The sequence below is a fragment of the Ursus americanus genome, chromosome 30 (genome assembly GCF_024610735.1).
Source record: "Ursus americanus isolate L20-20 chromosome 30, mUrsAme1.1.p, whole genome shotgun sequence".
Lineage (NCBI taxonomy): Eukaryota > Metazoa > Chordata > Mammalia > Carnivora > Ursidae > Ursus > Ursus americanus.
In genome coordinates, this window is record NC_142156.1 from 29720048 (window position 1) to 29745672 (window position 25625).

The following is a 25625-nucleotide window of genomic DNA, read 5'->3' on the forward strand; positions in this document are numbered from 1 at the left end:
CAAGGATGGTTCCGCAAACTAAACTCCATCAATGTAATACACCACACTAACAGAATGTAGGGGAGGAAACCACATGTTCATCTCAATGCAGAAAAAACATTTTGCAAAATTAACCATTCTTTTATGATAAAAATACTCAACAAGCTAGGATTAGAAGGAGACTACTAGAAATAATAAAGGCTATATAGGGCACACCCACAGTGGTCATCCTACTCCGTAGTAAAGACTGAAAGCTTTTCCTCTAAGATGAGAAACAGGACAAGGATTTCACCACTTCTGTTCCACATGGTGTTGGAAATTAATTCTAGCCTGAGCAATTAGACCAGAAAATAAAGGCATCAGTATTGGGAAGGAAGAAGTAAAAGTATCCCTGTTCACGGGTGGCATGATTTTATCTGTAGAAAACCCTAAGGATCACACACACACACACACACACACACACACACACACACACCCCTCTGTTGGAACTAATAAAATAATTAAGCAAAGTTTAAGGATACAAAATCAACACAAAAATTCAGTTATGTTTCTTTACGCTAACAATGAACAAACAGGAAAAAAAAATGAAGGAGGCAGCTCCATATTCAATAGCATCAAAAAGAATAACAATTTTAATCAAGGAGGTTGACAGACTGGTACACTGAAAACTACGAAACACTGCTGAAAGAAGTTAAAGAAGATACAAATAAATAGACATCCCATGTTCACAGACTGGAAGATTCAGGAAGATGTCAGTACTACCTAAGCAATCCACAGATTTAGTACAATCCCTATCAAAATGCCAAAAACCATTTTTGCCTAAATAGGAAACTCCATCCTAAAATGCATATAGCCAAAACATTCTTGGAGAAGAACAAAGTTGGAAATCTCACACTTCTGATTTTAAAACGTGCTACAAAGCTACAGTAATCAAGACAGTGTGGTTCTAGTGTAAAGACAGGTATATAAGGCAATGGAATAAAATAGAGAACCCAGAAATAAACCTCCATATATATATGGTCAAATTATTTTCCACAAGGGTATGGTTCAGTGGTTGGGGAAAAGAATAGTATTTTCAATAAATGGTGCTGGGAAAACTGGACGGCCACATGCAAAAGAACCTTCACTTAACAGTGTACAAAAATTAGTTCAACATGGGTCAAAGGCCTAAGTGTAAGAGCTAAAACTATAAAACTCATAGAAGAAAACATAGGAAAAAAGCATCATGACATTGGGCTTGGCAATGATTTCTTACATGTGGCACCCATAACACAGACAACAAAGGAAAAATATAGATACACTGAGCTACATCAAAATTTAAAACTGTGTTAAAACATTCGACAGAGTGAAAAGGCAGCCTATAGATTGGGAGAAAATATTTGCAAATCATATCTGATAAAGGGCTAATATTCAGACTATATTATAAAAACTCCTACAACTCAACAACAACAAAAAATCTGATTAAAAAATGGGCAAAGGAGGGACACCTGGGTGGCTCAGTAGGTTAAGTGTCTGCCTTCGGCTCGGTCATGATCCCAGGGTGCTGGATCAAGTCCCACATCAGGCTCCTTGCTCGGTGTGGGGAGCCTCCTTCTCCCTCTGCCTCTTCCTCTCTGCCTGCTTGTACTCATGCACACAGGCTCTCTCTCTCTCTCTCTGACAAATAAATATATTTTTAAAAAATAAAATGAAAAGTGGACAAAGGGCTTGGCATTTCTCCAGAGAAGACCTACAAATGGCCAACAAGCACGTGAAAATGTACTCACCATCACTAATCATTAGGAAAGTGCAAATCAAAACTACCATGAGAACCACCTCACACCCCTTAGGATGGTTGCTATCAAAACAAAACAAGTGCTAGTGGGGATGCAGTGGGGATGTAGAGATGATGGTGGGGCGTGGAGAAGTTGAAATAGTTTTGCACAATTGGGAATGTGAAATGGTGCGTCACTGTGAAAAACAATATTGTGGTTCCTCAAAAAATTAAAAATAAAATTACCATAGGATCCAGTAATTCCCTTCTGCATATATACTCAAAAGAATTGAAAGCAGGGTCTATGACCTATGTCCTTAAAAATGGTTAAAATTTTATATGTGTTTTGTCACAATGAAAAATATGTACATACATACACATACATAGATGGTCTATTTTCTGCACATGAACAGAATGGTGTGAAAAGGAACAATTGAGCAAAAAGGAGCTCTTACCCATTGAAAAATTAGTCCAGAAAATCCAATATCTGATTATTTAAAGTTTTTGTTTTTGTTTTTAAGAATTTTTTGAGAGGGAGAGCAGAAGGAGGGGCAGGGGGAGAGGAGAGGGAGAGAGAATCCCAAGCGGACTCTGTGCTGAGTGCAGAGCCTGATGCGGGGCTTGATCTCATGACCCTGAGATCACCACCCCAGCAGAAATCAAGAGTCTGATGCCCAACCGACTGAGCCACCCAGGTGCCCCCCCTTTTAAAGATTTTATTTATTTGAGAGAGCACAAGAGTGTGCACGAGCAGGGGGGCAGGAGTGAGAGGGAGAAGCAGACTCCCCACTGAGCAGGGAGCCCAATTTGGGGCTCAATCCCAGGACCCTGGGATCATGACCTGAGTGGAAGGCAGACAGACGCTCAACTGACTGAGCTACCAGGTGCCCCATGGTTTTATTTATAAGTAATCTCCAGACCCAGTGTGGAGCTCAGACGCACAACCCCGAGATCAAGAGCCACATGCTCAGGGAGCCTGGGTGGCTCAGTTTGCTCAGTGTATGACTTTGATTTTGGCTCAGGTCATGATCTCTGGGAGTCATGAGATCAAGCTCCGTGTTGGGCTCCATGCTGGGTGTGGAGCCTACTTAAGATTCTCTCTTCCTCTCCCCATCCCTGCTTGTGTTCTCTCTCTAAAGAAATTTTAAAAAGGAGTTGCATGCTCTACCAACTGAGCCACCCAGGTGGCCCAGTAAGAGTTCTTTTTTTTTTTTTTTTAAGATTTTATTTATATGAGAGTGAGAGAGAAAGAGAGCCCGCACAAGCAGGGGGAGGAGCAGAAGGAAAGGGACTGTTGATTTTCCCTGAACAAGGTGGCTGACATTCCCCCCTTCATCTCCTCACTTCCAGAGTCCTTGCTCCCTGTCAGCGCTGCTCCTGGCTGGGCATGGAGGGTGATTCCATTTCCTTTTTGCTGGTGAAACATTTTGTCTTTACCCCAGAGTTGAACATTGTCATCATCATCTTTTTGTTTTGATAACTTTATTGAGATATAATTCACATACCATAGAATTTGCTTGTTAAAATACAGGTTTTGGTGGTGGTTAGAATATTTTCAGAACCATCCCTCCAACTGTAGACATTTTTGTCACCCCAGAATAAAACCCTGTGCCCATCAGCAGGCACGCTCCCATTTTCTCTCAAGCATTAGCCCCTGGCAACCACTTACCTACTTTCTGTCTCTGTGGATTTGTCTCCATATTTTATAGAAATGGAGTCATACAACGTGCAGTATTTCCTGTCTGGCTTCTCTCAATGGACATAATATTTTCAAGGTCCATCCATGTAGTTTTCTTTTTGTTTTACCTTTTAAAAAAACCTATATGTGTACTTTTTTTTTTTTAAGATTTTATTTATTTGACAGAGAGAGACACAGCCAGCGAGAGAGGGAACGCAAGCAGGGGGAGTGGGAGAGGAAGAAGCAGGCTCCCAGCAGAGCAGGGAGCCCGATGTGGGGCTCGATCCCAGGACTCTGGGATCACGCCCTGGGCCGAAGGCAGACACTTAACGACTGAGCCACCCAGGCACCCCATATATATGTACTTTAAAGAAAATGTTTTATGTGTCTTATGTTAGGCTTTCAGTTTTTAACACCTTTATTGAGATACAATTTATGTACCATAAAATTCATCACTTTTAAAAGCACACAAGTCTATGATTTCGTGAAGTGTATAGAGTTCTGCAACTTCAGAACATTCCTGTTGCCCCCCAAAGATCCCCATGTCCATTTGTAGTCACTCCTTGATCCCTCCCCCAGTCCCAGGCAACCACTAATCTATTTCCTGTGTCTTACCGGCTTGCTTTTCTGGACATCTCCTATAAAGTGAATCCTACTATATGCCTTCTTTGGTGTCTGGCTCCTTCCACTTGGCGTCATGTCATGTCTTTGAGGTTCATCCATTTGCAGCCTGTGTCAGTGGTTTGTTCCTTTCCATGCCGAATTTTCCGTTCTATGGGGAATGCCACATTTCGCTTACCCTTTACTTTGATGAGCACTTGAGTTACTTCCACTTGGGGAATAAAGCTGCTGTGAACATTGTGTGTTTTCAGGGGGACATATGCTTTTATTTATCTTGGACAAATACATAGGGTTGGGCTTTCTGAGTCCTGTTGTAAATTTATGTTTCACTTTTTAAGAAATGGTCAAATTGTTTGCCAAAGTGGCTGTAGGTGTACACTAAAAGAAAAAAAATGAAAGAGATAAAGTCCTTAGTAGGAGGGATCTCTTTCCTGATTTCCCCTCAGCTGTAGATCTATCACTTTATTCTGCCAGAGTGATTTTAGAATCTCTTCTCCCAGAGCCCCCTGTCTGGCTTAGTGCTGCCGGGGCCTGCTGCCCACCTTCCTGCCTGTCCTCTTGGGTTTTCCATCAGCATGGTCTGTCTTGTGTCTGTCTGCGCTTGTCTGCCTCTCTCTTTCTCTCTCTCTCTGTTATGTTAGAGCCTTTGTTTTTTGGTTTCCTGTTTTGGTTTATTCCCTCATTTAAGTAATGTACTGTCTTCTTTAATAACTTCTGCAGAAAAGGAACAGACAAAAGTTTTTGGTTGCTTGCTTGCTTGCCTGAAAATGCCTTTATTTGACCCTCACACATGATAGATTTAGCTGGATTTAGAATTACTAGCTAAAAATAACTTTGCCTTACAATTTTGAAGATCTTACTCCATTTTTATGAGCTTTCAACATTGCTGATACCATAATGCTGGTTCTTTGAATGAAACCTGTTTTTGTTTTTCTGGAAATTTTGAGTATCTTTTGATACATTGTGCTGGCCACTCAGATCTTTTCATCTTAGGAACTCATGCCTTTTGGTTTAGGGAAAGAAAACACTAGATTTTTTTCTCTTCCATTTATCTAGTCTCTTTCTAGAACTGCTACTGGAAATTGGAGCTCTTGGACTGATCTTCAGTTTTTTCAGTCTCCAGTTCACCTCTTTGTCTTTTTATTTTACTTTAAGGAAGTTTCTACTTGCACCACATCTTTTAACAGGTTTTCGTTTTTGCTATCATGTTGCATTTCTAGTGGAGATTTTTCTCTGGTGGGGGGTTACTGGTATCTGTATTATGTTCCTTTTTAATAGCATCCCATTCTTGTTTTATGGATACAATATTGTCTCTCACTTTGAGTATGTTAATGGCACGTTTTTGTTGAACTGTTCCATATGCGTTCTTTCTATATTATTTTCTCTGTAGTTTGGTGTCTTTCATTTGCAGGCTCGCCGCAGAGGTTGGTGGCCTTGCCTGCCTGCTGTGCGTGGCCGGGGGTGGGGGGGGGAATGGAAGCTCTGTGGGCTTCCTGGACAGTGAACCGGCTGGACTGTTTCACTGGGGTCTCCTCTCCTTGGGGACCTTTTTCTTGGACTGGCCAGATTTTTCCATAGAGAAATGTTCCAGTCTGCCCAGAGGCTGGGGTTATGGGAGCTTAATGGAGGAAGAAGGGCTGGGACTCTGTCCTCCCCAGCTAAGTACAGAACCCTGACTTTCAGTTGACCTGGTGTCCCCCAGCCAAGAGACACCTGTTTGACCCTCTCATCAATAAATCACCCATCTGCTGGGGCGAAGGAGAGACAGGGTTGCCTGACCAAACCAAGTACAGGGGATGAGATCTGGGTTTGTCAACTGCCCTCTCCCCCTGACTTTTAATATGAGAATTTCAGGTCTGTAGAGAAGGTACATGAGTAGTTCGGTGAATGCTTATATTGCCTTTACCTGCATTCACCAACCCATAGCAGTTTGCTAGAGTTGCTTTCTTTACATGTTTTTTTCTGAACCCTTTGGGAGTGTTAGTGATACCATGGCATTTTAGCCCTAAATACTTCATCTGTCTTCTTTTTTCTTAAGATTTTATTTATTTGACAGAAAGATAGCATGCACACAAGTAGGGGGAGCAGAGGGAGAGGAAGAAGCAGTCTCGTTACTGTGCGGGCAGCCCGATGTGGGGCTTGATCCCAGGACCCTGGAATCATGACCTGAGCAGAAGGCAGATGCTTCTGACTGAGCCACCCAGGCACCCCTACTTCATCTGCCTTCTAAGAAGAAAAATAATCCCATAACCACAGTACACTTTTCGTGTGCAGGAAACTTACTATAGTACTATTACCTTACGTACAGTTCATTTTGAAGTTTTTCATTTGTCCCCAGAAATATCTTTCACAGTTTTTTATTTTTAAATTCAGGATTTGTTCAAAGTTTACATATTATATTTTCTTGCCATCTAGCTTTGTCCCCATCCTTTAAAAAATATGATTGATTTTACATGGCATTGACCTATTTGAAGAGTCCAAGCCAGTTTTTTAGAATGTCCTTCAATATGAACTTGTCTGTTTCCTCATGAGTAGATGCAGGTGAGACCTTTTTTTTTTTAGCAGGTCATTGGGGGCACATGAGGTCTGTTTGTCCCATTATTGGTGATGTTAAGTTTGATCACTTGGTTAAGGTAATGTCTGCCATATTTCACTACAGCACATGTTTCTCCCCTCCTTTGTAATGAAAAGTAACCTGTGAATAAGTAATGAGTAATCTGTGGAGTGGTATTCTGGGTATCCTCCAACAACCTTATACCCCGTGGTTTTAGCTTATATTGATGGTTCTTGTCTGAATCAGCTACAATAATGGTGGTTAGAAAATGGTGATTTTGTAAATCTACCATATGCACTTCACCTAATAAATTATATTATTTTATAAAGATCTTTCCTGTTTCCTGGCACTGCAAAATGTTCCCGGTTCATCTTACAGTTTTCCTGCCCCAGACCCGGAATCAACCATTTCTCTAAAGAGCCCTGTTCCTTTCAGTGAGGAATGAGTGGTAGCTGTGCTCATAAGATCATAAGATCTGAGTGGTAGCTGTGCTCATAGTTCCTTGGACATCATAGCTTCTAGGCACTTCTTTCAGTGGACAGAGCTAGGAAATGTTTTTAAAAATAATAAGCTCATATTTATTGCTACCTCCGATTCTAATCTATACCAGAGTTCTTCCTCTCCTCCTCCCATCTCATATTTTTATCTTCTTTTTCCCATAGTAAGAACCGTGGTTCCCAACACCCTGTATATACATATCCATTTGGACGGTCGGAAAATACTTGTAGTTTTGGAATTATTACTCCTATACAACTACGAAGAACACACCTACCAAGTAAATTCCAGGATCTCTTTGTAGTTTGTTATGTTATTGGGCTGTTTCCCACTGATGGGGTATAGTCAGTTCTCAAGTCAGAGTCACTAGCATTCATTCCTTTTTTTCTTTGGGGTGATTCTGTTAACATTCCATCCTGTTTGTATTCAGTTTTAGGACGTTGCCTTCTCATCTTGTTGATTTATTTTTAATGTCTTTGTGTTGAGATGTAATTCATGTGCCATAAAGTTCACCCCTTTAAAATACAGTTTCACAGTTTTTAGTATATTCACAAGGTTGTGTAACTTGATTTTTTTTTTTTAGGATATGTAAAATGTAAACAAGATTCAGAAGTCACAACTATATAAAAACGTATATTTAAAAGTTCTCAACAGGGGCACCTGGCTGGCTCAGTTGGTAAAGCATGCGACTCTTGATGTTGGGGTCATGAGTTCAAGCCCCACATTGGGCATAGAGCCTACAAAAAAAAAAAAAAAGTTCTCTTTTTCCCTTTGCTTTGCCCTGTTCCTACTCACATCCTATAGGTAAGTAAAGTGATTAGTTTCTGGTTTATCTTTCTTGAGTTTATTCTTGTTTTGTTGCGTTCTAAGGATTTTATTAATTTATTTGTCGGAGAGAGAGAGAGACACCACAAGCAGAGGGAGAAGCAGCCTCCCCGCTGAGCAAGGAGCCCAATTCGGGACTCGATCCAAAATCAAGAGTCGGACGCTTAATTGACTTAAGCCGTCGAGGCACCCATTTTTCGCTTTTTTAATTTAACAAAATACCCATAAAGTCACTTTATTAATTATAAAGATCTTTTTCATTCGTTTTTACAACTATATCGCACTCCATCTTAGGAACATACCATACTTTATTTAACTAGTCTTCCTATGTATGAGCCTTCAGGTTGTTCTCATTAGTTTGCTATTAAATATAATGCCCACAATAAATAACTTTATACATGTTTCCCCCCTTCAAATTGTTGAAGATGTATCTTCACTGTAAATTCTTTTTTTTTTTTTTTTTTAAAGATTTTATTTATTTATTCGACAGAGATAGAGACAGCCAGCGAGAGAGGGAACACAAGCAGGGGGAGTGGGAGAGGAAGAAGCAGGCTCCCAGCGGAGGAGCCTGACGTGGGGCTCGATCCCACAACGCCGGGATCACGCCCTGAGCCGAAGGCAGACGCTTAACCGCTGTGCCACCCAGGCGCCCCTTCACTGTAAATTCTTAAATACAGTATTGCTGAGTCAAAGGATCCATGTATATGTAGTTTTGCTAAATATTGCTAGATTCCTTTTTGTTCTTTTTTAAAAAAAATTAATGCAAGTATAGTTGACATGATATAGGTGCCTTACTTTTCTACTTGCCCCCCTGTTGACCTAGGATTTAGCTTTCTGGGGTCAAATTACTGAGTGGTTTGCTTCTAAAATAAGACAGTCTTGAGACTGACAAATGCTAATAAACTGGATAGGAAACTGGGACAACAGGCATAAACCGAGATCATTCCCAGGCAAATTACAATGTATGGTTGCCTTCTTTAAGCTAATTATTACTTCTGTTTTCCAGTTTTTACAACTTTGCCGTCTTCTTTCCTGTTCTGTTTGTCCTTGTACCTTTTTAAAAATTCCATTACTATTGTTTTAATGAGTTTCAGGGGAGACTAGAGGTGAATGAATATGTTCATTCAATTGGATATCTCTAACTAGAAGCTTCAAAAATGTTATTATCCTGGGATTTTTACATCCAGAGGAACCTATCATGTGTGAGAATGGAATAAAGACATTTTTCTAGATATGGACAGATTCAGAAAAGTGCCCTGCCCTTTCTTAGAAGGATGTGTCTTGTAAAAGGAGGGGGTAAAGCAGAAAAGAAGGTAGCCTGGGGTCCAGGAAAGAGGGTCCAGTACAGGAGGACAGCAAATGGACCCCAGGATTACAGCCATGCCCCAGCCCAGAAAGCAGCCTATTTAGCCTGGTGCCAGAAGGTAGGGAGTAGAGGAGGGGCTTCCCAAGGAGGAGTGGAGCCAGGAGATTCTGATGTGCTGTTTCGAGTGCTTAACATTTTTATTGCTAGCTGTTGTTATTTGCTATAGCAACTGGAAAGAATAGCAGTAGACATACCATAGGCTAAGCAAATTTAAAAATTAATGCACACATCAACTCCAGGAAAAAAAGAAGGTTGTAAAGAATTGAAATACCTAGTATGCTTTCTGGCTTACAAGTGAGGAACGTTTGTACATTAAGTGTACATTATTACATTATTCTACTAACTTTAATTATGAAATTGATTCTACTCTGTTGGAAAGGTGGGTAAGAGTGTATATGAGCTAAATCTGTACCTGTCCTAACATTAAGTCAATGGACAACGTTCAAAATTGATAAAACTGGAAGTAGCTGCCTAAACATATTATTTAGAAATATGGACAACATATCAGAAGAAATGAGTAAAAAAGATGTTTTTAGGAAATGGGATTAGGAGCAGGGGGCTGGGAGAGGAGAGACGGGTTTCTATTTCATCCTGTGATATACATACATGAGAATTAAGAATTAATACATACATACCTTGGGTGAGGATTCCTACCAGGTCATTCTGCTTCTTCTGCCATATCTCTCCTGGCAGTTGAGACCCAAGGCCACATCTTGAGTGTGTCATAGGACTATCCGATGGCTTCAGCTTCTGTCACCGGCCCTAGTGGAAGGTAAGTCATTGCCTCTGTGAGCTTGTGCCTGAGACATTTGTGGACCGTTGTAACAGGAGGGAAGCAGATTTTGAACTTGTAACTGACAGGGCTGTATTTTTGCAATTATTCTCTGTGTTGAGTTATATATTGTCCACATGGGTATAAAATAGGAAAGCAGGGGCGCCTGGGTGGCACAGCGGTTGAGCGTCTGCCTTCGGCTCAGGGCGTGATCCCGGCATTCTGGGATCGAGCCCCACATCAGGCTCCTCTGCTGTGAGCCTGCTTCTTCCTCTCTCACTCCCCCTGCTTGTTTCCCTCTCTCGCTGGCTGTCTCTATCTCTGTCGAATAAATAAAATCAAATCTTTAAAAAATAAATAAATAAAATGAGAAAGCAAAAGTGCTCATTTGTTATTTCAGAAGCATAGGTCTCGAAACCTTGATAGAATGGAGACAAGGATGGCAGTCTGGGGCTTACCTGAACTAGTAAGACTTTGGCCTCAGGGAGATTCTTAATAAGCTCCATGACCCTGGCCCTAGCTGGGAGGGACAAGAATCAATGTAAAGTATGTACAGCGTAATGGAAATACTACTCAAAATTTTATATTTTCAGTCTCTCCGATGTTAGAAATCCTCTTTCGGTAAGCAAGTGTTACCTGCACCTGATTTTTGACCACGATTTAAGCCTGTTTCGGTATGAAGAAGGGAAGTGACATGCATTCTGACCACTTGGAGCGCTAGAGAAGCTGCAGTGTCTTACCCTTTATTTGGAGAGGTTACAAGCTCATCTGGATCCTAATGCCATATTTGGACAAGTTACACAATCCTAGAAACACAAATTAGAATCACTCACATTTTGTACTTTACTTGCAAATAAAAAGTGTTGGGAAGCAAGCATGCCGCTGCCTGCCCTGACTCAGTTTCCTTGTTGGACTCAAGGCTCTCCTGTGCCTCGCGCCACCCCTCCCCCCAGCTCTCCCTGTGAGGCCTGTGGTGGGAAAGCAGAAAACCCGGCATGCTGGGTGCCCCTAGTGGAGCAAGAGGCCGCTGCCCTGAGCACTACACCACCCGCACCCCCAGCACGCAGCTTGGGACGATGGGCGGAGACAGGCCTCTGGTGGCCATGCTGTGAGGTGGGAGGAGGCTCAGGTCCACTGGACCTGGAGGAAGTGGAAGGCTCACATCTCCTATTCTCCACTTCTATGAAGCAAGCCTCATAACACTTCTGAGTCTGCTTTCCCATCTGTAAGACATTTCCCTTTACCTCAGTTTTTTTAGTACCAACCATGTTGGCTCCTCCTTGCTTCATGTCTCCTTCCATGCACTCCATCCGTCTTTGGTAGCCAGAGCTATTCTGAAGTCTTGGCGAGGACACCTGAAGAGAGCAGAACACAGACAGCAGCCTGTGGTGCAGGGAGCACCCCTTCCAAGACGGCAGGCCGGGCTGGGGGCTGGGGTGCACACTCAGACTCTTCCCAGTCATAGGGTGTAAGTGTGCCCACTGCCAGTTGCTGGGTGGAAGAGAAGGCAGGCCGAGGGCATGACTTCTCACTAAGGGAGGATAGGACAGTCTGCTCTTTTGCTCACTGCTCTATTCTCATGCCCAGGAGAGTGGCTGGCACACTGAGATTGAACAAGAGAGGGAGGGAGAGGGAAAGTTGCTTTGGGGTGTCTGCATCCTGAAACCGGTTCTTGGGGCTGGCTGCACAGTATCAGCTCACACCCACCAGCTGGCCCTAAGGGGAAGCACTGTCTGTGCGTTGCGAAGGAAATTCTCTGTTGTCAGAGGTGCTCCTAAGGGGTCTGTAAGGGTGCTCCTCCAATGAACTCGTCTCTTCCCCATTTGCACCCATTTCCTGCTTCTCCTAGCCGCCAGGACACTCGGAAGTCCCTGGTCTGTGCCGGTGGGTTCCCGTGGTGGCTCTGAACAAATGAGCGAGGAGGGCATGGGTGTGGGCGTTTGGCTGTGAAGAGAAATAATGGGAAAGAGAAGGGCTCGGAATTGCCACCTGAGCCACCAGAGAAGCCTGCTCAGTGCAGAATGGCTTCCCCCATCACCACTTGGCTTTCTGGTGATTTCCCTGAGTGTTCCGCCTATTGCCCCACACCCCCTCCACAGTCAGCCAGCATCCCGGCCCCGGCAGCACACTCTGTTACCTTGTTTCTCTCTCCCCGCCCTGTGCCCCAGATTTATCTGTCTCTGTGAACAGTTTGGCCTGTCCTCTACCAGGTGCTGCTGTGCTTGGGTCTGGGGCAGAGGCCAAGACACAAAGTGGAATCACAGGTCTTGCTTGTCGGAGCAGACAGAAGGACACATGAAATTCAGGGAATTCATGTGCTCACCACACCTAAACTTGTCCCCGAGCTTGTCCCAAATGTGTCTGCCTTTAGCCTTTGCCCAAGCTGTGCCCTCTGCTGGGAAGCCCTCCTTGTCTGTAGTCTGCCATCCCTCAGAAGCCCAGTGTGGGTCTCCCCACTCCTCTCCCTGCCTCCCTGGGAGTGGGTGGGGGGGACCCATTGGCGTACCGCCCTGTGTCAGAGCTGCCAGTCTCCTGCTGGGAGTGGCAGTGCTCAGGATGTGTGGATGGGGCACTCTGGTCCCGGAGAACTGATGTTGCCCCGAAGAGAGCGGCTGCAGCACACACGTGGCTGCAGTGAGGGCATTGAGTTGAGCTTCTCTCAGACACTGATAGCACATTTTATATTTTAGAGTGGTTTGTAATCGGATGGCCCCTGAGCCCCATCACATGCCTGGGTAGGGGCCCTGGAAATATTGTACTGAATAATGGGGAAGGAACCAGAGCTGCAAGGGCTTGTGACTTGCCCAGGGTCTCAGAAGGAAACGAGGAGGAGCACACACAGAGATTTTTGCACAGGTTGTTCTGTGCAGCCCTTTGTAGGGTAATGACAAAATGCAAATGACCTAAACTTCGAACTGTAGGGGATTGTGATAACTAAATCCATTCACAGAATTCTGTGCAGCCATTAAAAGTAATGTTCTTAAGTGCATTTAAGAATATGGAAAGCTGGGGCGCCTGGGTGGCTCACCTGTTAACCGTATGCCTTTGGCTCGGGTCATGATCCAGGGTCCTGGGATCGAGCCCCGCATCGGGCTCCCTGCTTGGCGGAAAGCCTGCTTCTCCCTCTCACACTCCCCTTGCTTGTGTTCCCTCTCTGGCTGTCTCTCTCTGTCAAATAAATAAATAAAATCTTAAAAAAAAAAAGGTATGGAAAGCTGTTTATATTCAAGCTTACAAAGCAAATCATAAAGTAGAGTGATGTAATCCCAATATTTTTAGGAATTTATACAGAAAAAAAGACTGGAAGGGCGGCAGACCCTAGCATAGTAGTGGTTTATGTTTTGGCTTTTCAGACTTAACGTGTTTCTCGGTTATTTCACATGGATGATTTGTTATTTTACAATGAGGAAAAATACAGATTATTTATGAAATAAAAACACTGTCAGATTCTGCGATGCGAGAAGGATCAGATAGCTGGTGAAGCTTCAGTCAGGTGGAGCGCTGTGGAGCCAGGCCTCCCACAAACCCACCTGCCACGTCCTGCCCACGTGCCCCACATCCTGCCCACGTGCCCCACATCCTGCCCACATGCCCCACATCCTCTGCCTCAGACCTGCCGGAGATGGCCATGGGGAAGCAGAGCCGGCCTCTTTCTGTGTGCAGGCGTGCAGACCAAGGTCACCGCTGTCTGTCCTGACCTTGCACCAAGTGTCCTCACCATGCACCGAGATGCCCCCATGCGGGCAGTGGAGGGAGGAGGGTGGCCTGGATGGGACGTTGCCTCTGGCGGTCTCCTGTTCTGTGCCTCGGGTACCTTACATCACGTCTCCGCCTCACCCCTCACCTTCGAGGGGGAGGAGAGTGGTGCTGTCCGAGTTGGAGAACCCCACAGGGAGACTGTGGAGCCACCAACCTGGAATTGCTCAGTAGAAGTCTTCCGCATCTTCAGCTTCCTGTTCACACTTCTGACTGTGCTTGATGCTGGCTGCACAACGGGGCCTGGGCCAGGCGCCCGGGAGCCAGGCAGGAACGTCGGAAGGCTCTGGCCTTGAGGCAGTGAGAGGAACCCGCTGGCAGGTGCACAGACAGCAACTCAGGCCCAGTGCAAGTGGTGCAGAGGAGGGTGTCACACAGTGGTTCCCCCTTCACGCTCATGGGAGGCTCCCAGGCAGTTGGGGTGCAAGGGGCCGCCTGGCCTCTGGAGAGACTTCTCCCTGCCAGGGAACCAGAGCTGCGGAGGGATTTTCCGCAGGAATGACTAGCCCTGTGCTGTGCTAGCAACCCATTAAAAAATGCAGTGAAGGAGAGACCTTATTTCGTAATAGTAATAACAAAATGGAGAGTAATTTCAGTAAGGAGCACATGTGACCCATTGGGCCTGAGCAGCAAGGTTTCCTGGACTGTAAGGAACACCTGAGTACAATATGTGCTGCTTTCCCCTCGACCTGGTTTTCCCAGCCCTGAGTAGGCTGACTACGCTGTGCTTTAATTTGGCACTGGCCACGGAGAGCCCCTGGCGGCGTGTGCCTCACTGCTGCATCAGCGGTGCTGACAGCCCGTTTCTCTTCTTGCTTTCAGAAGTGACTGGGGAGTCGCGTCCTTACCATGGGAAGGAGGCTGTGGATCCGCGGCCGGGGCGGGCCCGAGGCAGCGACCCCAAGCACTTCCACGCGGTGAATGTGGCGCAGCCCGTGCGCTTTAGCAGTAAGTTGCAGACCTGCCCTATCCAGGACCGACGCCTTGTTGCCCTGTGTGGCCCCTGACTATCAGGGCCACTCGGCTGGACGGGGGGGTGTGCCTCCTAAAAAGGCCCTTCAGGGCTGTCGGGGGCTATCTACCTCCTCTGATGACTGAAGCTGCACGGTGACCCATCCAAGGTCACCCAAGTCCCTGAGTGGTGAAGCCATGATGTGAACCCAGGCTGTGGAACCAGGCTGCTTGTTTCCACAAGTCAGCTGCTTTTTGGGGTTGGACTGTACCGGCCCTTTGGTAGATGGAGAAATAGGCTCCCAGAGATTAGGTCCAGCTGACGGGGAGGGAAGGCTCTACCTCTGTTGTTAAGCTGTTTATGAAGAGACTAGTTCTTTAATGAACTCCCTATGACACGAAGATTTTAAAGGAGCATTACAAGATTAAAGAAGGTTGAAGACAGAAAAGCCACACTGAAACCTCCCCCATCCTAAACAGACAGGCATAATGACAAATGTAGGTACAATATGCCAGGACAGGAGGAACTGACATGTGACGTGTCTGCTGCAGGGCCTAGGAGGCCATTGGCTGTGTTAGTACCCCCCACCCCCACAGACCTCAGCACTTGGGGGCATCTCAGAGCTTAGACCCCATGCGGCACCTGGGTTGTCTGACCGGGACTGAATGAGCTGGGGAGCTGGCATCAGCCATTCCCTATGGCCTGCTGCTGTGCTCGGCCTGGATCCGTAATAGCTGTGAACTGCAAGGATTCTCGTGGTTGAAGGGGCCCTGGGCAAGCTTGGCCAGTGAAGAAACTGAGGCTCCGAGAGGTCAGCCCACCCAAGGTCATGCAGCCAATGGGAACTCAGCCTTGTGGCGTCCCAACTCACACTCGTCCTTTTCATTGCTTATCTGTTTTTTTGGAACAGGTAATACTTCTACCGAGGTAATAATTCCACAAATTTCAAATGATTAAAAAAAATGAGCCAATAAAAAGTAATGTTCCCTCCTTCCATTGCTCGCCATCACCGGCTGCCATCCCTGGTTTCCTCTGGACCCATCCCAAGGTGGTGGGTGAGGAGCCCGGGGTGGAAGCCTGCCCTGCTGCTTGCCCGCTGAGGGACTTGGCCTCTGCACACCTCGGTGTGTCCACCTCTGCCTGGAGACAAGGCGGAAGCCACCTGGAGGGGGCGTGGTGGGTGGAACACATCACATGTGGGGGGCTTAGGAACCATAGTAAAGCCTCCCCTGGTGAACCCCCTGCCCCTCAAGCCCGCTCCATACACTCGGCAGGCATGTGCAGTGTACCCCGAGCACTTTCCAAGCAGGGATGATCTCAGGGCTGGCTCCCGGTCCACAGTGAAGAGCCTTCCTGCATGCTCATCAGTGTGTGAGCGGGTCCTCCCCAGTGGGCAGGTGGCGCTGTCCCCCTGTCTGCATTGCTGCCCTGCTGTGGCAGGCCTCCTTGGCTCCAGGCCAGAGCTCCCAGTTTCTTCTCTTGTAATCTCTGTACCTTTATTAATAAATTACACACACAGCTTCTAAATAATAAAAACATGAGCATCCATCTTTCAGAAGCTTTACTAGTTCCGCAGGGTGTAGATGCATTAAAAAGTGGGCTTTTGTTAGCAACTGGCTTTGTTAAAAATTATTATTCATTACTGTGTGCTTAGGAGGTGGGTTCCCCAGCATTCGAAGATCCAGTGGAACAGGTCATAGATCTCACGGAAGGGCTGGCCGTACAGTACAGCAGGAGTCTTCCTGGCCTGGGGGGTGGGTCCCCCTGGTGAGGAGACATCCGAGCTGGCCCGTCTCAGGGAGATGCAGGCTCCCACTGGCTACTCCGCTCTTCCCTGCTATAGAACCACCTGGGCCTCGCTTTCTCGTCTGTGGGAGGCAGGGGCTGGTCCCTTTATCCTAGCGGCACTTCCAGCTCTCATCCCCTGAATTTCTGTTTTAGGGGAGTGCTGGCCCGTACCCATGTGAGGAGAAAAGGACGGCCAAGGGGTGGGCTCGGGAAGCAGTGGGCTTGCTGGCGAAGTGGCCAGAGAGACAGGTGTTGGGGCAGTGAAGGCAGTGTGGGCAGGGAGCCTTTGTGCTCACTCCCGCCAGGCTTGCAGTGAGCAGGCACGGGGAGTTCTGTCATCTTGTCAACCAGATTTTATCTGAGAATGAAATCCACTTTACTGAAATGTGTTCAGCAGCCAGTCTTTAATGCCAAGTAAATCAAAGGCCTTACAGAAATTAGATGAGTCCCTGAATGTGCTTGTGCCTTGGGCTGCATCTGTGTCTTAGAGAAATTTGCATTTCACAGCATGTGTGGTCTTACAAGCAGAGCTTGCTTCTTGAGCCTCAGTTTCCCTGTTTTTCTGGGGTGATTTCTGACCTCAGATGCAGCATGTCTAATTGCATTTTGGAGTGAGGATCCTAATTTAGGGGACAACTCCCCTCCCGCCCTTCATGTTTCCTAGGGAAGTGCCCGACGGGATGGCACCACTATGAAGGCACGGCCAGCTGCTACCGGGTCTACCTGAGCGGAGAGAACTATTGGGACGCCGCACAGACCTGTCAGCGCGTGAATGGCTCCCTCGCCACCTTCTCCACTGACCAGGAGCTGCGCTTCGTCCTGGCCCAGGAATGGGACCAGCCGGAGCGGAGCTTTGCTTGGCAGGACCAGCACAAGTGAGTCCTGAGGGGGGGACCCAGGGCCTGAGGTCAGGCTGTCGCCCAGCAAGCAGGATGCCCACTGAGGACATGGCCTCTGGCCACCCATGACACTCCTCAGGCTTAGCCAGCCGGCATTTGGGGGAAGGGCAGCCCCATCCACTGGAAACAAATAGAGATCTGGGATTTAGAGCGGGCATCAGGATGATGTTGGGAGCTCTTGGGGGGCAGGGATGAGCTGCCACATTGTGTCACCTCGGGCCAGTCCCCTTCGTTGGCTCCCATCTTGGTTCAGCTGCAGCTGTGTTGCGAGGGGCTGTTTAATAGGGCTTCGTGGGCCTGGCAGGAGGGCCATACAAGTGGACGGGGGTTCCTTCCGAGAAAGAGGGTTCTGTCAGGCCCTGTGCTCAGTGCTTTCCATCGGCACCTTGTTCAGTCTTCCCAGAAACCACAGGAGGCCGGTGGGTGAGAAGACAGGCCCAGGGTGGGTGAACACAGAACTGCAGGCACACATTAGCTGGGGTATGCCCAGGTTCCGACCCAGGCAGTCTGGCTCCAGAGCCTGCCTCTTGAATCCAAGGCTCTGTGACATTGTAGAGAAAATGTGGAAATTGCAGCCAACTGCCAGCATCTCTAAGCCCAAAATTTCGAGGGTCTTGTTGGGGGGCATGTGTGTGCTGAGGACTGTGGTAGTCCTCCTCTGGAGGTGGTGTCCTGCTGCCTCTTCCACGCTGCCAGGGGGTGGGGGAGTGGATTGTAGGGGTTGCCGGACGGCCAGCGCTCCCTCTCGGGGATGCCACGCTGCCCTAGGAGCACAATGACAGTGGCAGGTGGAGAGCGAGCCTTCGTTTCAAGACCCTAGCTGGCTTCAGGCTCCACCGTTATGCCCTGTGATGTTGGCAAATCACAATCACCTTGCTGTTTTTCCTTCTACAGCTACAAAGTGAGAAAAATAACTTCTAGATCACAGGGTGATTGTGAGTCCATGGAGAAGGGGGGGGCTCAGCCCCCTGGGTGGGGAAGCACGCCGTCTTGCCAAGGTGGGCGTGTGCGTGGCAGTAGGCTGAAGGGACGAGAGTGGCATCGAGCCAGAGCTCCCACGGTGGCACTGGGCCTGCTGATGGGCATCTCCAGGACTGCGGCTGGAAGGCTGGGGCGAGAGGCACACGCTCAGCAGGTGGTTGTGGCAGTCGGCCAGGTCCATGGGCATGGCCCCCTCAGTGCTGTGACGCGTGTGCTCAGGGGCACACTGCAGGTCTGGGGCGAGCTGGCTCTTAGCGGAGACCGAGCAGGAGACCGTGAGCATGGTTTTACCCAACACTTCTCTGTAGACTCACACGGGTTTGTGTTTTATTGGGATGTAATTCACATACCATAAAATTCACCCCTTCAGAGCGTGCCATCCTGTGGTTTTAGTATATTCACAGGGTTGTGTTCACGGGGCTGTATATACACCAAGAATAAGACTGGTCTTGCATAGAATGTGAAAACTTTATTGAATCAGCCAATAAGAATGGCCTTGGCAGGAGTTACCCAAGGTACAGTTTTTTCTGACCTGTGAATTTATTGTTTAGACTTGACTTTTAATGCATTTTATTAAAATTAAGTATCAAAACTTAGAAAAAATCATTAATGCTTTACAAGCTTGGTATTTGAAAGGTGGCTTCACACCCACATTCACACCCCGTCCATGGCTGTCTCCCTGCTGAGGCCTGCTGCCTTTCCACCCTCCTGCAGGCTGTGGGTCGGCTACCAGTATGTCATCGCCAGCCGGAACCGCTCCTTAGAAGGTCGCTGGGAGGTAGCGTTCAAGGGTAAGTCCTTCTGGTCTCTCAGAAGCGTTGTTGGGTTTGCAGTTGGGGTGGGGGGCATCATCCTGACTAGGAAGATATTGCTGGGGGCTCTCCACTTGTCCCCACCCTCTCCCCAGTGGTGCCTAGTGCAGGGCTCATGGAGAGGAAGGGGCCCCAGATTGTGGGGAGCACCGCGATATTGGGTGGGCACCCTAAGGCCCTTCTTTCAGGCCCCGTGTGGGGCTGGAGTCTTCTCTGGAACCTGTGCTTCCTTCTCATTTGGCCAGATTTCTAGACTGTCCGTTTTCCCTTTAAGTGAAGGCCTTTAATTGGGGTATAAAAATGAACATATAGAGTATACAGCTGGTAGAGAGGGAGGGATAAGCCTTCTAGGATAGAGACATCCAGAAGTAGAATCCAAACTGGAAGGAAAGCCATCAGGCAGATGGAATTAAAATAGAGTGTGTGTATGTACACATGTGTTGCTTTAAGAATTTTATGCTGAGCTGCTTGGAAACACCAACATAACATAAAGGAAGCGTGTCTGGTGTGGGCAGCTGAGTCCTGCCCCCTGCCTGTCCCTGTCCCTCCCCTCCTGCCCCATTGCCCTGGCACTGGCAGGTTTCACCCAGGCCCTGGGTGTGGCCTCTCCACTTGCTGCCTGAGCTGTGTTCCCCTGCCATGTCCCCTTGTCAGGTCTCACTTTTGGGCTGTTGTTTGGGCCTGTGGTTTGAGCTTGGGTCCTGTTCTTTTTCCCCAAACATGTCCCAGTCCCACTGTGGATGTCTTATTTGTCTGAGAAGGACAAATGAGGAATGGTGGTCCCAGGAACCCCGGACATCTTGCTGTGTCCACCTCACTGTGGAAAATGAAGGGAATTGATCAGAGCCCACCTGTTTGCCAGCCTGAGTGGCCTTGAGGCAGTCTGTGTTTTTACATAGAGTGGGTGAAGGCACAGAGAGGATCGGTATTCAGTAGCCCCAGGCAGCTGGCTTCCTTGGAGAGAGAGGGGTCTCACGGGACAGGGGTGCTGAGCCTGGCAGCTGGAAAGGGGCAGGGAGTAGAGATGGTGACTGCAGAGGCCCCAGCAGAGAGGCCACACCTACCAGTCTCTGCTCCTGCTTGGGAAGTCACCCCATTATTGTGTCCTCCAAATATCCTATTGAAAGCTTGTCCCATATTTGCAAACTTGGTCTTTCAGGAGAGTTGTGAGTGTAATGTGTAGCTGTCCCACCACAGCAGTAGACAAGTAAAGAGCTTTTGGGTCGCCAAGCCCAAGAGTCACCACGTACCTTGCAAAGGGTACATTGAGTAGTTCCTCATTGCCCTAATCATAGCCATTGGTGGTGAATTATAGGCCAAGGCCCACTGACCTGACCCTGGCAGAGGGCGCCGGCCTTCACACTAGTGTAGACATTCCTGGACATGGTTATCTTGACACTGGTAAACAGAGAATACCCAAGTCTGCAGTGCATGATGGTGTGTTCTGAGCTGGGGGACATGGGACCATCATCCCTGATGAAAATGGCAAAGGCCCCAGGTAAGCTCTCATGGCCATAGTTGTCTCTATGGCTCCACTGGGGCATTCGGAGAGCAAACGTAAAATTAAAAAAAAATAAGTGTGTCGACACTGGCAGCAGTGGCTCAGTGTGTGAGGCACCCGAGGCAAGAGTGAGGCACCCACACGGACGGTGCTGAGGCCCTGATGTCCAGCAGCTCTGCGTGGGCGTGGGTGCAGCGTGGTGTTGGCTGCTTGTGCCTGCTGAAGTGGACTTTGGCAGTTCTGTTCTGGATTTAAGGAGTAGCCACAAAATGAGTATATGGCTAAAGAAGATTCCTCTACTGCAAGAGAACTTGCAGCCTGGATGCTTGACACAGCTCAGCGTCATTTGTTCTGTTTTTTGTTATTGTTTTGTTGAGAGGGAGAGAGAGTGGGGCGGGGGAGGGACAGAGGGAAAGGGAGAAACAGAATCTCAAGTAGGCTCCACACCTGCCCAGCGCAGAGCCCACCTTGGGGCTCGATCCCATGACCCTGAGATCATGACCTGAGCCAAAATGAAGGGTCAGACACTTAACCGACTGAGCCACCCGGGCACCCCTGTTCTGGGTTCAAAGAAATTAAAAGAAAACACATAATCCCAAATGTAACACATCCTGGAGTGCATCCTGGATTGGGAGGGGAGTTAGAAAAACTTTAGGGCCCAGTTAGGGAAGCTGAATCTGGATTTGTAATGGAGGTTGACTCATGGATTTTCAGAGGTGTGACCATAGTGTCATGCTGCGGACAAACGCGGAGGGCGAGCTGCCATGATGCAGGACAGAGCTTTGTGGGGGTTTGCTGGATTCTTCCCTCTGCTTTTGTGTCTGTTTGAAAGTGTCCATACTGAAAGCATCTTTAAAAGGTTCCTGCTGAGAAACTCCGGAGTGAGAAAACGCCGAAAACACAGCCCCAGCAAACAAGCTGGTGGCAGAGCCCCCGCTTTTGCTTGCAGAAGGAGCTGTTTGCCAGGTGCCACCTGCTTCGAAACTGGGGATCCGGCTGGGTCCGACAAGTGGGCCCAGAGATGATGCTTCACGAAGGCGGTGGGAAGTAGATTTAAGTCTTTTGTCATTAATGGCTAACTCACCCCAAAGAAAAGAATGTGCCTAAGAATATGAGCGAACGGTAGTAGGAAGCCGTGGTGGTAGGAAGCACCTCGGGAAGATGTTTAGAAATATTCACTTCATTTACATTTTGTCCAAGGTTTTCCTGTGCGTTTTGTGACGTGTGTAGCGGCAAAGGGGTACCCACATATATTATCCACATATACACACTTATCCGTGTATGCGGCCACCCCACTCCCCAGGTGCACTTTAAGTTTGGAGCTCTGCTTGTGAGAGGGGCCTCCTTCCATGGCCTCTCCCCCCAGAGGGAGGCCCTGCCTCTGGCTTCTGTCTGCACAGCATGTCAGCCCCACTCCAGGACGCCGAGACCCTGATGTTGAGGCAGCACCCAGAGCCTGGAACGTTCTCTGCTGCTGCCAGAGAACACAGGGTGCCATTTTTATAACATTGGTGAGCAAAGTTTGAAAAGAGATCTCTGTTGTCCAGAAGGAATCATCCCCATTTTCCCACAAGCCACTCCCCAGGGCCCCAACATCTTTGCTGTTAACAGTGTCATTTCAGTTTCTGGTTATTACACGTATTTATTTTAAAATACAAAAATGGAAGAGTACCGCATGTTTGATGTGTCCACGTTGTGTAACTGCTGACTTAAGACCTGCTCAGTCCGGCATCTTGGCCCCCATTACTCCCCCATCTCAGCATGCCCACCTCTAAGGGCTCACTCCCGTCACAGGTGGGCTGAGGCCACGTGTGCCACTTAGGAGGCCCTTTGTGGTCTCCATCTTCTTGGCCCTGGTGCCCACACCCAGGGAGTGTGATGCTGTCGTGTTCCCTGACCCATCCTGATCTAGAATCTTCTGTCAGCAGTGAGGAAGAGGGCTGTCGGGGGAGGACCAGGGCTCAGCCTGGCCTAGAAGGCATAGTGTGGAGACCCTGGCCTCTGGGTGAGGTGACTGTCAAGTTGGAGTGGAGTCAGCCGGGGTCAGGCCACAGTTCTGCTGAAGGAAGGCAGCCCTGAGAGTTGGGTCGCTGCCTCCAGTAGAGGAGCATTTGGGAGGATCCCCACGGCCCCTTGTGGGCTCCAGGGCAGGCCCATTCTGTGGGGGCTGTGGTACCATACCGGACAGTGAGGCCCTGCCTCAAGAGGCAGACAGCCCACTGTGCGGAGGCAGACGGCACACTGGGTAGAAAGTGAGTGAAGGTCAGCCTGCTGCAGGATGGGGGGTGCCAGCAGAGGAAGTTCGGTGTTCTTGCATATGGCCATGTGTCCGGCCAAGGACAGCTTGTGTGCAGAGGGAGTGGGCATGTCTGGGAGCAGTTCCCGCCACTTCGGCAGGCTGAGGGCCTGCTCCACCACAGAGGCAGTCATGGGGGAGTGGTCTGGAGGTGGCGGTCTGCTGGTACGGTGGCACGATCTCATGTCCTTTTAGACTTGTCCAGAATCTGATCACTTGTCACCGGGTCACAGCCACCAGATCTGACGTCACCCACCTAAATGACCAAACACCTCCAGCCTGCTCTCCTTGCTGCCAACCCGACCCACCCCCGTCTCCTCACACAGCTCTCTGAGGGTCCTCTACTCTTCCCCCTCCTGCCCTGCAGCAGCCTTTCTCTCTGCCCTCCCTCGAACACCCTGCAGCCCTCCTCTCCAGCCCCATGCCTCCTCTGCTGCTGCTGTGAGCCCTCCCTGGGATGCTCCTTCCCAAAGTCAGGGCTGGCTCCGGTGCAGGGAAGGGTAGCACAGCCGGCCTGGTCCTGGCTGGCACCTGGACAGCTCAGGGATTTGGTGGAGCCTACTGTGTCAGGCTGCCTGGACCTCACGGACAGTGGGGTTTATGGTGGACACCTGCTTCCCTTGATGAGCCTGGAATCGAGGTGCCCGGGGGTTCCTCTGGGCAGGAATGCCACACCGATGTTGCTGTAGCTTGCTGCTGGCAAAGGCCCACACCCTCCTGCCAGGTGGGAGAGTGCTCAGGAAGTCTGGCCTGCATGTCCCCAGACTCCGCCCAAGCTGTCCCCTTCTCTTGCTGCTGGTGTGTCATGCTGTGTTACTGTAATAAATCTTAGCCGTGCCTGCGGCTAGAAGCTGGACCCCTTGAGTCCTTCTAGCAAAGCAGCGAGCCTGTGCGTGGTGTGGGACTCCCAGCGCAAGCCTTGTCACCCCTCCCCTCCATTCTCTGTTCCCGTGGCACCACTCCGAGGCCTGCCTTCATCTCCATGCTCCAGGTTTCTTTTTACCTAGAGCAGCTGTGACCTTCAACATCACACATTCTTCACTCATTAGGTCTCTAAGTCATCTGTTTCCGGCTCTTACACCTCCTGCTCTGATGTGAGCCCTGCAAGGCAAGGATCTCTGCCTGCCGCTGGTGCCCGGTGTACCCCAAGTGCCTGTTTACAGGATGGGGCCTGCGGGCATTTGTTAAATCAGTGGGGGAGATGATTAAGAGGCCGTGTTAGATACCTGGGGCTGCCCTAACAGAGTACCATGAACTTCTGGCTTAACACAAGTTTACTTTCTCACGGTTCTGGGGACAGATCCAAAATCAAGGTGTCGGCAGGGCTGCCCTCCCTCCAGACGCTCCAGGAGAGTTCCTCCTTTGGCAGTGCTTAGTGGCTCCTGGCGTTCCTTGGCTTATGAAAGCCACACTCCGGGCTCTGCTCCGTCTGTGACCATTTCCCACATGTTCCTCTGTGTCTTCTCCCTTGTACGGATACTGGTCCTTGGATTTAGGACCCACCCCAAATCCCAGACAATTTAATCTTGAGAGCCAAATAAGGTCACATTCTGAGGTTCCAGGTGGCCATGAATTTTGGGGGGATGCTTCTTAGCCCACTGCAGTTGCTAATTGAAGACCACACTGAGTGTGTTGGGGGTTAGCCGCATTTAGCTCGTGGCAGAGAAAGGATGGAGCATTTTTAGGAAAATGAAGTATGAGGTACCATAGAGAGGACACATAAAATGAAGGCTTGAAAGGGACTAAGTTTGGCAAAGAGGAAGTGATCTTCTTAGTTATTGGTTTCAAGGAACTGCAGCTCACTTGACCTCAGGGTAAACAGGGCTTGCGACCAGCACAGAGCGAGGAGGCCCAGGTAGTCCCATGGGCACCAGCGAGCGGCTGAGAGGAGCTCGCTCCACTCTGCCCTCCCTGTGCCCTCCGTCTGCATGGCCTGCTGGGGCTGAGACACCCTCACCCCACCCCACACTCTGCTCTGAGCTTGGCTCAGGCAGGTTCCAGGCAGCTGTGGGCAGGACAGGGGGTGGGGACCAGGTCCCAGGACTCTACCCTGATACGTCATTTGTGGCCTTGGTCAGAGCTTTGCAGTCATTCACTGACATTGTGCTCTGGGCTGGTGACTAGACTCAGGGCTAGAGACTTTTTTTTTTTTTTTTTTAAGATTTATTTATTTTAGGGGCGCCTGGGTGGCTCAGTCGTTAAGTGTCTGCCTCTAGCTCAGGTCATGATTCTGGGTCCTGGGATCCAGCCCCGCATCAGGGTCCCTGCTCATCGGGAAGCCTGCTTCTCCCTCTCCCACTCTCCCTGCTTGTATTCCCTCTCTCACTGTCTCTCTCTCTGTCAAATAAATAAAATCTTTAAAAAAAATAAAATAAAGATTTATTTATTTTAGAGGGAGCATGAGTGGGAAGGGCAGAGGGAGAGGGAGAGAGAATCTCAAGCAGTCTCTGTGCTGAGTACAGAGCCTGATGTGGGACTCAGCCCCAGGACCTTGAGATCATGAGCTGAGCTGAAACCAAGAGTTGGACTCCCAACCGACTGCGCCACTTGGTGTTCCTGAAGACTTGTTGGTTTATTTGTTTTTTATAAAGGACAGG

At 48.7% G+C, this 25625-nt stretch overlaps 1 protein-coding gene across 2 annotated transcripts in view; it reads left to right on the forward strand.

The window, feature by feature from the left end:
* DGCR2 (DiGeorge syndrome critical region gene 2) overlaps window positions 1-25625 on the forward strand; it is an 89503-nt gene that overhangs the window by 38014 nt on the left and 25864 nt on the right. The window contains exons 3-5 of one of the 2 annotated variants that reach the window (XM_045815210.2): window positions 14622-14747; window positions 17195-17414; window positions 19134-19210. In XM_045815210.2, the coding sequence (XP_045671166.2) occupies window positions 14622-14747; window positions 17195-17414; window positions 19134-19210 (423 nt within the window). The remainder of the gene's footprint in view (window positions 1-14621; window positions 14748-17194; window positions 17415-19133; window positions 19211-25625) is intronic. The other variant, XM_045815211.2, reaches the window with a different exon arrangement.